The sequence below is a fragment of the Equus asinus genome, chromosome 7 (genome assembly GCF_041296235.1).
Source record: "Equus asinus isolate D_3611 breed Donkey chromosome 7, EquAss-T2T_v2, whole genome shotgun sequence".
In the NCBI taxonomy this organism is placed as follows: Eukaryota; Metazoa; Chordata; class Mammalia; order Perissodactyla; family Equidae; genus Equus; species Equus asinus.
In genome coordinates, this window is record NC_091796.1 from 70,657,198 (window position 1) to 70,671,006 (window position 13,809).

The 13,809-nt window shown below is 34.4% G+C and overlaps 1 protein-coding gene across 1 annotated transcript in view; it reads right to left on the reverse strand.

Annotated features, from left to right (window-relative positions):
* Positions 1–13,809, reverse strand: part of C7H14orf39 (chromosome 7 C14orf39 homolog) — a 43,638-nt gene that overhangs the window by 24,129 nt on the left and 5,700 nt on the right. The window contains exons 5-9 of the mRNA XM_044773693.2: positions 13,380–13,469; positions 3,249–3,436; positions 3,112–3,154; positions 1,245–1,365; positions 199–290 (exon numbers count right to left, since the gene is read on the reverse strand). Of these exons, the coding sequence (XP_044629628.1) occupies positions 199–290; positions 1,245–1,365; positions 3,112–3,154; positions 3,249–3,436; positions 13,380–13,469 (534 nt within the window). The remainder of the gene's footprint in view (positions 1–198; positions 291–1,244; positions 1,366–3,111; positions 3,155–3,248; positions 3,437–13,379; positions 13,470–13,809) is intronic.

The following is a 13,809-nucleotide window of genomic DNA, read 5'->3' on the forward strand; positions in this document are numbered from 1 at the left end:
AGCAGATTTGAATATTAGTCCATAATACTTAAAGGTATAAATTAATATTTTTCTTAAGAAATAAATAGAAAATAGCCTGCACAAAAAATGTATATAGATGCTGTGTAAATATTAGTGGCTTGGGTTAGAATAGAGAATCAAATTTTTAGATGCAGAATACCTGTTCACATAAAATCCCATTTTAAAGTTTACCTATACCTTTCTTTCAATTCCTTTTTCTTTTCTATATTTTTATTTTTTTCTTCCAAAGTTTCTGAGAGATTCTTAGTTTCATAAAGTCTTGCAATCTGCTAAAAAGAAAAATGACAAAGCAAAACAAAGTAATTACCTGCAAAGCATTAAGGAATATATGCTTTATCTTAACTAATGAATATGATTTTTTCTATATAATCACTAGGTTTATATTTCTGGTAGTATTAGCTAGCTTTTAGCGAAAGTTGCTAAAATTAACAATAAATTAACAATTAACAGAGTCAAAATTAACAATAAGTCATACTCCTTTAACTTTTCCTTACAACACCACTAGCAAACCTAGATTTCAATGAATTTCCATCCTCTTTTTTAAACACAATAGAAGCCAAGTAGCATTGATTTCCTACATAGAGACCTAGTTACCATATATTTTAAAGGAAGTATAATTTCTTCTCATTACTAAAATGCTATTACTGTTGTTTGGAACCTCACACCAATGATGATGAATATATCATCTTTAACACAATTTTCAAAAAATTAGAAAATTAGCTATTGTTTTTTCCTCAAAATTCGGAAGTGACTTTGATGGGTTCTCATACCTGTCAATGAAAGCTACATTTCAATAGATGAACTAAAATATATTCAAGAAAATATCATGTAGTATCAATCTTAAAGGCTATATTAGTTCTAGCCTAGTTGTATAAAGATTAAGTTCTTGAAACCATTTACAGTCTTGTTCTCTTTTATGACAACACTGTTGTAGCTTTTTAAATGCCTTTAAATTCCTATTATTAAGCAACATGCTGTTCTTTCCTCATCTTCTTTCCTTGGCACCCAAATAAAGTTAAACTATTCCCCAAAACTCAAGAGTTGAGTATACCCAATAGCTAAGACACATTTTGGCTCCAAAGGTAATCTGACACAAATAAATTATCATAAGCTTTCCTCCATATCCAGGCTGTTTAGAAATAGCCCTTCTCAGACAGTCAACTAACATATCATTACACTTACACATTAATACAAATACTAGAAACATGTAACAATATATATACCTGGTTTAAATAATTAATTTCTATTTCCATTTCATCTACTTCTTTCTTCAATTCAGATGAACTTTTGGAAAAATTGTTGGCAAGTTTAAGAACATCTTGTGTTTTATATCTCAAATTAACACTTTTATGTTAAGGAACTTTGTTCCACAAGTAAATTTTACATTTATAGTATATATACTATATCAGAAATAAAATTATGAAACATTATTTATATGTTTTCCACATAAGCAATAAGCAATAATAACAACAGTATCTGAAAACAGAAGTAAAGCTAATATAAACATATGGCAAACTGACAAAGACAATCTGTTGTTTATCTATGTTATATATTGAGCTTAAAAATAACATTTCATCTGAAATATTTGTTTGGATTTTTTCTTTCAGTTAAATATTTTCATAGGGTAGTTTTTTGCTATTATTAGTCATTTGGTATGACTAATAATACATAATCAATTCAGGTCCAAATTTAACTCCTTGTGTTTCCATTATTTATTTGTTCCAAAATCAACATAAAAAGTCCACCCAATTTCCCTTTTCTTGCTGTGTAAGATTATTCAGGGCACCCTGCAGAACTCAGAAGACAGCTAGATCTCCCACCTGGACTTTCTGCTTAAAGTGGATTTATACTGAACTTCAAGTAGAGAATTTCTCAGCTGTTAACAGACATCTTGCATGGTTATTAGCTACTACAATTTCCCAGGTTACTCTACAATCCATTTAGGAGAACCTGAAAATGAATAGGTTACTGAACTATTTCTAGTGATACTGGTAGTGATCTTCTAGTGGAAAATCTCCAGACAAAACCTGTCAGACCTTTCCTATTCTGCCTCACAAAGTGATTTATATGCTAGGACATAAAATTTCAGATGAACATTATTTATAATGCTATGTTGTTATCAAAAGTATCAATTTAAATTTTTATACATAGACATTTAAATTCTAATCTTCGATTCTATCTCCCTCACTTCCTCTTGTTTGTCATACAATCCTACATCTCATCCCATCCTACATCCAACTCCCTAAACCCCTGCTGTACCTTCAGCATCTACCAGCCTCTACCCCTTTTCACTGAGAAGTTAAAATACAGGTGGGCAGCAAATGAACAACTAAGAACAGAATAAGCTAAAACCCAAACATCGAGAGAGCAAGCAGCAAAGGAGCTAAAAGGATGATTTAGGATGAAGCAGAATGAAGCAAGGTAGAATGCAGGGATAAAGAAGATTTAGTGCAATCTGTGGAGTTATAATCTGATAGGAGAGCATACGAAGGATTGTGGCGGTTGCAAGAGGATTAAAGTTCCAAGTTCATCATGAGGGAAGATCATCTTGACAAAGAGACAAGACTAAGACCAATTAAGAATTGCTTAAGCATCTAATACAAGGCCACTGTATTAGAATTACTTGTTTACATGTCTGTCTCCTCTACTAAACTGTGAGCTCCTTGCAAGAAAGCTCTGTATCTTCTCAAGTATTGCCTGGCACGAAGTAGGTACCCAATGAATTTCTATAGATGAATGAATAATTGTGACTCACCTCACCACCTTCCATCCTAACAAGTAATGATCAATTGATTTAATTGGTACTCTTTCTTTGGTAAGACAGAGCAAGATGACTTTTTCATTGGTTTGGTTGCTAAGACATGCCACTTAAAGGCAGATCCATATACCACTTTACCTCATTAAAATTGCTTTGTTTCTGATCACATGCACATATATGAAAACTAATTCCAGATGATCTTTAAAGTAACCTCTAAAAGTTTTGAATTAAAAAACAAATCCATGTGATTCTTACCAGGGAAACACAATAACACAATACAGAAATAATACTTATCTAATAAAAATTTTAAGTAGAAATACTATTGTGGATACATATGTAATGTCCATTTAGTACGTGATGGAAAGGGAGCAGGAACTGAAAAAAAAAATTATATTTTAGACTGATTTATTATATTCTTTTCATTACAAAAATGCCATAATTAAAATAATATATAACAAAATGTTAATACCTAGAAATTCCATAAAAATAGTTTCATTCATTTTTAGTTGTTCAGTACATGCCAACACTCTGTTTTGAATTTCTTCATGTTCTCTTTTCTTCTCATAATATTCACGTGAAAAGGGTGTTTCTGAGTATTTTAGTTGGTATTGCTTCAAAACATCTTTATACTGACATATATAACCATGGTACATTTTTCTGTTAAAATTAAAATAAATGATGAACTATAAGAAGAGTATATTTAAAACTTTCTAAACAGCACTTGTTAAAGTTTACTAAATTAAGCATGAAAGACAAGTCAAACATCTACTTATCCCTGCTTCCCTCAATACTGTCTGCCCTTCAGATTTTCCTTAACTCCATCACACTTTTCAACTCTCTACTGTTTTTATTCACTATCTCAGTTATTCACTCTTTAATCCTCTTCATTTAACTTCCACTCCCACCACTCTAGTGAAACTATCTTTCCCAAGGTCACCTATGATCTAATTTGTCCAATTCAGTGATCTCTTGTTAGTTCTCATCCTAATTGACACTGCAGAACCTGGTTCTTTTCATCACTTCTTGAATTTCTATCTTCCCTGAGTTCTGAGTCTCTACTCTCCCCAGATCAGCAACCTCTGTAACTATGCTTCTTAAATCTCCTTCAATTTTCTACGCTAAAATTATCACATGAAGTCATGTTCTGTGTATTAGAACTCTGAGTTCACAATCATTCTTGTACACCCCGTAAGTATTTTATGAAGAAAACTTCAGCACTGTTTGGAGGAACTCCTCCAGTTCAACTCACGTAGAGGTGAGTGGTCGTCTACTTAGGCACAAGTCTTGAGTGGGATGGTTAATTTTTTTCTTTGCAAAAATAAATAAATAAAAATAAATAAATAAAAATTTATTTTTGCAAAAATAAATAAATAAAAATAAAAAAATGTTAACTCTTCCTTCTCATTTGACCTTTGCTTGATCTACGATAGGGGTCAGTTACGATAACCTAAGGGCCAGATCTAACCTGCCACCTGTTTCTGTATGGCCCATGAGCTAAGAATGGTTTTTACAGTTTTAAATGATTGAAAAAACCAAAAGAAGAAGAATATTTCACGACACATTAAAATTACATGAAATTCAAACTGTAATGTCCATAAATAAAGTTTTAATGGAACAGTCATTCACTTATGTATTGTCTAAAGTTGCTCTTGCAACACAATAGCTGAGTTGAATAGTTACAACAGAGACGTATAGTCCACAGAGCCTAAAATATTTACTATCTGACCTGTTATAAAAGTTTGCCAATTCTGATCTACAACACTGAAAATATTCAAGCCAGGTTCACCATAGAAAACATTTTCTTGGATCCTCTTTTTACCCAATTCTTATCAAATACTTAGTTTCAAGAAATAATATTCATAGAAATTTTTCTAATAATATATAGCCCTTATGTTCCTCAAAATTTTATAAATTTTCTAAATCAAGCCATACTATATAGAGGAATTTCTTAAAAGATACTGTAATGATTATCTCATTAGCAGACGAGAAAAGAAAAAGAAGTATTAATAAACTGCCTGAAGAGGCAGAAGAAAAGTAAGAATAACAACCTTATATTGGTCAGCAGGTCTGAATCTTAAGAATGTTTTAATTTTTTTTGTTGTTGTTGTTGTTAAGATTGGCACCTGGGCTAACAACTGTTGCCAATCTTTTTTTTTTTTTTTCCTGCTTTATCTCCCCAAACCACCCCTGTACACAGTTGCATATCTTAGTTGCAGGTCCTTCTAGTTGTGGGATGTGGGACGCCGCCTCAACGTGGCCTGACGAGGGGTGCCATGTCCACACCCAGGATCCAAACCCTGGGCCGCCACACGAACTTAACCATTTGGCCGCAGAGCCGGCCCCAGAATGTTTTAATTTCTTAATATTACTAAACTCTGTCCCCTTTAGCAAGATAAGGCAGTTGAGCCCAAAACAAGCTCCTATTCCTCTAAATGTATATTTGCTAATTAAGCCCCCACCTCTTGAAGAAATGGTCCTGGGAGGAGGGAAATAAATATAAGAAAACTAAGTCTGGGTCACCAGTTCCAGATGAGATTAGCATATCACATCTATCCTGTTCCTACTGTATATTCACGCCCTCTCTTCTAAGATACTCTGTACACAAACTTTGGCAGATCCCAGCATAGCCAAGTCATGAACCACTATTATCTCATCTGTGGCCAGCAATACTAGTCTTTGCAAATGCCTGCGACAGGAATGGGAGATTAGCAAAAACAAGTAGCTGGTACTTCTACTTCCTTCATTACTTATAATAGCAACAAATGGACACTTTTCCTTTTATAAATGCCTGGTATCCATCATCAAGTCAATCAACTGATACATGGCTACTTTAAAAAAGAAAGATACAGCTGTTTTCACCTTAATACCTCTGGCTAAGTCATCCACAAAAACATTATCAGAGAGGTAGTATTTGGACTGGTTTGCTTGAGTCCTTCATAGAAGCATTTTTTAAACAATATTTTATAGCCATGGCTTGCATTGAGAGACATTATAAGAAGCAGTAATATATATTGTGTTTATTTGGGGGAGGCCTCTGCAGATATTCACTACCACATTGCACAAGTTCCCCTTTGTGAGGAACTCATGGGAGAAATTTCTTTCAAGTCTCAGTACCAGGAAAAACCTCTGCTTATCTTAAGCAATTGAACTGTTTTTTACATGAATACTCTGAATCTCAAACCTATCACATTTCCACAATGCCTTGTCTACTACGAGGAATTTTAAAGCCTAATTTGTGCCTATATCCAAGAAATGTGCAAGACCATACAGTATGAATTTCTATCCTAAGCAAAGGCTTCATCTTCCTATATTATCCTTACTTCCCTGTAGCTTTGATTTTTATATCTAGTTTTCTGTTAACACTACGGTATTATTTATACAAATCATCTCGAATCCTTTTTTGGATTGGAACAGGGTCTATAATGACAAAGTAACAGTCTCCTTCACTAATTCCACCCTCTGCCTATTCCTTGGATGATTGTATACTCTAGCTTTTACTTCTTTTTGCTCTATACATTTCCCTTGGAATTTCATCTATTTCTATGATCTCAAATGCCAATGAAGCACAAATCTATACCTTCAGTCCCTACCTTCTCTTAAGACCCATCTTTGAATATAAAGAGAATTGCATTCTAAGTTTTGTGTGTGTGTTTTTAATTAAAATATAAAAATAGAAGTGATGTCAGCAAAATGGCAGAATAAAACATTGCTTGTGCATATCAGTCCATCAACAATAATAATGTGGCCTCCATCCAGGGACAAAAGGTTGTGGGAGCTTTGGGATCCAGGCAGGAGACTGTGAAACCCTGGTACAGTCCCAGACTGAGGAGAGCCATTTTGAGAAGGCAAGCTCGCATCCTGGTGGCTAACTCACTGACTACGGTCCTGGCTAGAGACCTAGAAACAGCTCTGTATCCCAGAGAACTCAGCTACAGTCCCATTTGGCTTTGGTCTGTCACCAGCACCATACATCAAGGGACCTGGGAGGAGTCATACCCACCCATGTGTCAGGTCATAAGCATACAGACCCTAGTCCTGGCTGCAGACCCTGAAGTGGCCCATGAACTGACTCCAGCCCCTCGTGGCCACAGTCTGGGAGCCCCTAGAGGTAAGCCTGCAAACTCATCAGACTGTAGATTCTGAAAGGGTCCTGTAACTGGGCTCCAGCCCAACCCAGCCACAGTTACTGGAGTCTTGCTGGCATAGGGACCCAGCAGGAGACAATCCTGCCTCTGCCCCTGAAAATCCTAAAAAGGCCTATACTTGGTTCCAGCCCCTAACAGTTATGGTTTGTCAGCAGTAATGAGGGTTCAGGGTTCCAGCAGGAGATACTACCATCTGCACCCCCACAGATCCTGCAGGGCCCTATCCTTGGCTCTCGGCCCCTCATTGCTGAGGGCCCCCAGCAGACCTTCTGGTCCAAGGACCTTGAAGGAGATACTCCTATATCTACCCCTGGACATCTCAAAAAGGCCCTATTTTTGGCTCCAGCCCCTCCAGCTGCTCTTAGGGATCAGTCCAGCCTGCCCAGGGACCTGGTGGGAGATATTCTTATCTGTGCCTCCAGAGCCAGGACTGCAGGCCTCAATCTTGATTGTGGAACTTGAAACAGCCCTCAGGCTCAATTCAAGCCCCTCTCAGCCACAGTCCAGGGCCAGTGCTGACCACCCATGGACCCATCCAGTGACCAGGCAGAAGCCCCTCCAGGGACCCGATGGGAGCCACACCTGTCCACACACTTGGTAAGAGGCCTGTTAACTGAGGACTCAACTATGGAACCCTTGTCTGCTTGTCCCAGTGCTATCCTACTAACCAAGGTACTAGAGGCAGTCTCATCTACCCAGGGACCAGACAGGATTCATACCTGCCTGAGCCGCTGGTTACAAGCACACGAACTGTGGATCCCACTGCAGACCCAGCAACAGCCTCAAAACCAGCTTCAACCTAGCATGACTGCAATTCGAGAGGTAATCCCACCAGCCCAGGAAACCAACAGGAGAAGGTCTTTACCTGCCAAAATCAGTCTTTAAAGAGTGGAAGAGATGTTTGTTCATTCAAGTGCACAGACATCAATGCAAGTCTACACAGATCATGAAGAATCAGGCAAACAGGACAGCATCAAAGAAAAGTAATAGTTTCAGTAACTGACCACAAAGAAATGGAGCTCTACAATTTGCCTTAGAAAGAATTCAAAATAATCATCTTAAAGAAACTCAATAAAAGGAAGACAACTCAGACAACTAAAGAAAATTAGGAAAACAATGCATGAACAAGATGAGAAGTTTAATAAAGAAAAAAAAAGAAACCATAGAAAAGAACCAAACAGAAATCCTGGAGCTGAAGAATACAATGATAGAACTGAAAAATTCAATAAAAAGCATCAACAACAGACTTGATTATGCAAAAGACAGATGCAGTAAACTCAAATACAGTTCATTTGAAATTAGCCAGTTGGAGGAACAAAAAGAAAAAGAATGAAAAAGAGTGAGGAAAATCTCCATGAATTCTGGAACATTGCTACATGAGTGAACATTCACATCATGGAAGTCCCAGAAGGAGAAGAGTGAGAGAAAGAGGCAGAAAACTTATTTAAAGAATAATAGCTGAAAACTTCCCAAATCTTGGGAAAGAGATGGGCATCCAGGTACAGGAAGCTCTAATGACTCCACGCAAGATCAACCCAAAGATTACTCCAAGACACATTATAATCCAAATGTTAAAAGTCGAAGATGAAGAGAAAATTTTGAGCACCAAGAGAAAAATGATTCATCACAATAAGGGAACACCCATAACATTATCAGATTTCCCTGCAGAAACCTTGCAGGCCAGGAGAGAACAGGATCATAGATTCAAAGTGCTTAAAGAAAAAACTGCCAACCAAGAATACTATACCCAGCAAAACTGTCCTTGAGAGATAAGGACATTCCCAGACAAAAGCTAAGGGAGCTCATCACCACTAGATCTGCCTCAAAAGAAATATTAAAGGGAGTTTTTCAATTTGAAAGGAAAGAATGCTAAGTAACAACACAAAAACATATAAAAGTAAACAATTCAATGGTAAAGGTGAATATATAGTCAAATCCAGAATACCATAATACTGTAATGATACTGTGTTATTCACTTTTATCTTTAATATAAAAGTTTAAAAACAATAATATAAAAAATGATAAATGTAAACCACTTTTATCTCTAGTATTAAAGTATAAAAACAATAATATAAAAAATAACTATAGCAACAATAATTTTTTAATGAATGCACAATATAAAAAGATGTAAAGTATGACATCAATAGCATACACGGTAGGGTGAGGAGAAATAAAAGTGTAGAGTTTTTATATGCAATTGAAGGTAAGCTGTTATCAGCTTAAAATAGTCTGTTACATCTGTACAATATTATATGTAAGCCTCATGGTAACTATGAAAAAAAAAACCTATAGTAGATCCACAAAAGATGAAGAGAAAGGAATCAAAGCATAGCACTACAAAAAATAAGTCTCAAAGGAAGACAGCAACAGAGGAAGAAAGGAACTAAAAAAGAAAATGAGAAAATAACTAAAATGGCAATAATAAGTCCTTACCTATCAATGATTACTTTAAATGTAAACAGACTAAATTCAAAAGACATAGAGTGGCTGAATGGATTAAAAAAACAAAATCCAACAATATGCTGCTTACAAGAAATTCACTTTAGCTTTAAGGATACACATAGGCTGAATATGATGGGATGGAAAAAGAAGTTCCATGCAAATGGTAACAAAAAGAGAGCAGAAGTGGTTATACTTATATCAGATAAAAGAGCCTTTCAGTCAAAATCAGTCACAAGAGACCAAGAAGGTCACTATATAATGATAAAGAGGTCAAATCACTGAGAGGATATAACAATTGCAAATATATATGTACCAAACACTGGAGAACCTAAATATTTTAAGCAAATATTAACAGAATTGAAGGGAGAAAGAGAAGACAATACAATAATGGTAGAGGACTTCAATACCCTACTTTCAACATGGGAAAGATCATCCAGACAGAAATTAATAAGGAAATAATTAACCAGAATAACACTATAAACCAAATGGACTTAAGAGACATATACAGGACATTCCATCTAACAACACCAGTATACACATTCTTCTCTAGTACACATGGAATATTCTCCAGGATAGATCATATATTGGGCAACAGATCAAGGCTTAACTAATTTATGAAGATTGAAATTATATTCAGATCTGTTCTGGCCACAATGATATAAAACTAGAAATTTATAGCAGGAGGAAAATGGAAAATCTCACAAATACATAGGAATTAAACAACACATTACTGAATAACATTGCATCAAAGGAGAAATCAAAACATATCTTGAGACAAATGAAAATGAAAACACAATATACCAAAACTTATGGGATGCAGCAAAAGAAGTTCTGAGAGGGAGATTTATAGCAATAAATGCCTACATTAAAAAAAAGAAAGATCTCAAATAAACAACTTAATTTTACACCTCAAGGAATTAGAAAAAGAACAATGTAAGCTGAAAATTAGCAGAAGGAAAGAAATAACAAAGATTACAGTAGAAATAAATATAGAGACAAGAAAGACAATAGAAACAACAATTAATGAAATAAAGAGTTGGGTTTTTTTAAAGATAAATAAAATTTGTAAACCGCTAGCTCAACTAACCAAGGAAAAAAAAGAGGATTCAAAAAAATTATAAATGAAAGAGGAAATATTACAACTGATACCACAGAAATACAAAGGATCATAAGAGGTTAGTTACTATGAACAATCATGACTGCAAATTAGATAACCTAGAAGAAATGGATAAATTTCTAGAAATATACAACCTACTAAGACTGAATCATGAAGAAATAGAAGTCTGAAAAGATCAATTACTAGTAAGAAGATTGAAGCAGTAATTAAAAAACTCTTAACAAAGAAAAGCCCAGGACCAGATGGTTTCACTAATAAATTGTACCAAACATTTAAAGAAGAATTAATACGGATTCTTCCCAAATTCTCCCAAAAAACTGAAGAGGAAGGAACACTTTTCAACTCATTTTATGAGGCCAGCATTACCCTGACATCAAAGTCAGATAAGGACACTAGAGAAAAGAAAAGTCAGAAAAGGACACTAAGAAAAGAAAACTACAGACCAATATCCCTGATGAATATAGATGCAAAAATTCTCAACAAAATACTAGCAAACAGAATTCAACAGCACATTAAAAGGCTCATACACCATAACCAAGTCGGATTTATCCTTGGAGTGCAAGGATGGTTCAACATACACAAATCAATAAACACGATACACCACACTAACAGAATGAAGGATAAAAATGATATGATCCTCTCAATAGATGTAGAAAAAGCATTTGGCAAAATTCGACACCCTTTCATGATAAAAACTCTCAACAAATTGGGTATAGAAAGAACATAACTCAATGTAATAAAGGCCATATATGACAAGCCCACAACTAACATCATATTCAATGATGAAAAGCTGAAAACTTTTCCTCTACAATCAGGAAAGACAAGGGTTCCACTCTCACTACTCCTATGCAGCATAGTACTAAAAGTCTTAGTTAGAGCAATTAGGCAAGAAAAAGGAATAAAAGGCATCCAAATTAAAAAAAGAAGTAAAATGGTGTCTGTTTGCAAATGACATAATCTTATATATAGAAAACTCTAGGATTTCACCAAAAAACTATTAGAACTAATCAACAAATTCAGTAAAGTTTTAGGATACAAAACCAACATACAAAAATCAGGTGCATTTCTATACACTAACAATGAACCATCTGAAAAAGAAATAAAGAAAACAATACCATTTACAATAGCAGCAAAAACAATAAAATATTTAGGAATGAATTTAAGGAACTCATACAATCCAATAGCAAAAAGATAATAATCTAAGTTTAAATGGACAGAGGACCTGAATAGACCTTTTCCCAAAGAAGACATACAGATGGTCAAAAATCACATGAAAAGATGCTCAACATCACTAATCATCAGAGAAATGCAAGTCAAAATCACAATGAGCTATCACCTCACACCTGCTAGAACGGCTGTTATCAAAAAGACAAAAGATAAATGTTGGCAAGGATGTGGAGAAAAGAGAACCATTGTGCACTGGTGGTAGGAATGTAAATTTGTACAGCCACTACAGAAAACAGTATGGAAATATCTCAAAAAATTAAAAATAGAATGACCATATGATCCAGCAATCTCATTTCTGGGCATATATTCGAAGGAAATTACATCACAATCTCAAAGAGCTATTTGCTCCCCCATGTTCACTGAAGCATTATTAACAATAGCCAAGACATGGAAACAATCTAAGTGCCCAACAACAAATGAATGGATAATGAAAATGTGGTGTAAATATAAACAATGGAATATGAGTCACAAAAAAAGAATGAAATCCTACCATTTGTGACAACATGGATGGATCTTGAGAGTATTATGCTAAGTGAATAAGTCAGACAGAGAAAGATAAATACCATATGATCTCACTTACATGTAAAATCTAAAAAAAAACCAATTTCATGGAAATAGTAGAACAGTGGCTGCCAGGGGCTGGGGAGTGGAGGAAAGAGGAGATGTTGATCAAAGGCCACAAACTTCCAGTTATAAAGTGAATAAGTTCTGGGGATCTAATATACAGCATGTTGAATATAATATTGTATCATATACTTGAAAGTTGCTAAGAGGCTAAACCTTAAATGTTCTCACTACAAAAAAAATAGAAGTTATGTGAGGTGATAGATGTGTTACTTAACCCTTATTGTGGTAATAATTTCACAATATATACATGTATCAAATCATCCTGTTGTACACCAAACTTAAACAATGTTATTTGCCAATTATATCTCAATAAAGCTGGGGGAAAAGTAGTAAAAAATAAATAAATAAAAATACAATAAAAAATAAAAATAGATACTGCTCTTGTCCAATTATGTTAAAAATAAAAACATTTCAATTTTTTAAATTAAGTGAAATTATAATGTTATATTATGTGTTCAAAGTCCTTCCCCTTCTTTCATTATATTCACTTGTTTATTTTATATTCGTTTATATATTTATTCATTATATTATGTTTATTCCCCAAGACCAGGTGATTTTACACATAATAAAACAAACCAAATATAGGTATTTCTCCATCAGGATATAATACCTCACTAAATTTGCACTCTGAAAAACAGAAGTTTAATATAAAACAACCTTCAAAAGTCAATAATCAAAATTTTTCATAAGGTAATTCTACAGCTAATTGTTCCCCTAGAAGTCTGTCTATAACAATTCAGTCATGAAGACTATTAATTTAAGTACTCTGCTATAATAATTGCTACTAATAAACAGTTTCTATCTAAGGACATATCTAAACATATCCAGGGTTCGCTGGAGCTGTATAACAAATAAGTAGGCCTCCAACAGCACCCAAAGAGTCCAAAACACTTGGATTTACTTTAAAAATCAAAAGCAAAAAACAAAAACACTCCCTCAGTGTACAAAATTTCTACATTTTTCAATTAACATTTTTATAAAGCATATCCTATTAATACTAACTTATAGAATTGATAAGTTTAAATTAATATATGTACTGTACTTGTCTTTTTCAACAGTTTCTTGATAAATAGTAAATTGGTCCTGCATATAGTCTTCATGTTTATGAAAAACATCACATGTTGGCTTCCAGCTACAGAAAAAAAAATATTGTAATTAGCATCTCAGAATGATAAACAAATTCTAAGAGATAGAAATGAATGTAACCATTTAAAGATAAACACATCTTTCTCTTCCTGGAGTAAACAAGCTTACATCAAGAAAAATATTCCCATCTCCCATCACTACCACTACCACCATTCACGCAATCATACATATGCTCAAATATCAATATCCATGAATTCTTGCATAAAACCTGCTTTGGAATCATGATTAGGAAAGAAATAAATGTGACATGGCTGGACTGTGCATTGCTATGGCATTTCTAGACTATACTCTGCAACACTCCAACATCAGGCTTTCTTTCTCATCTT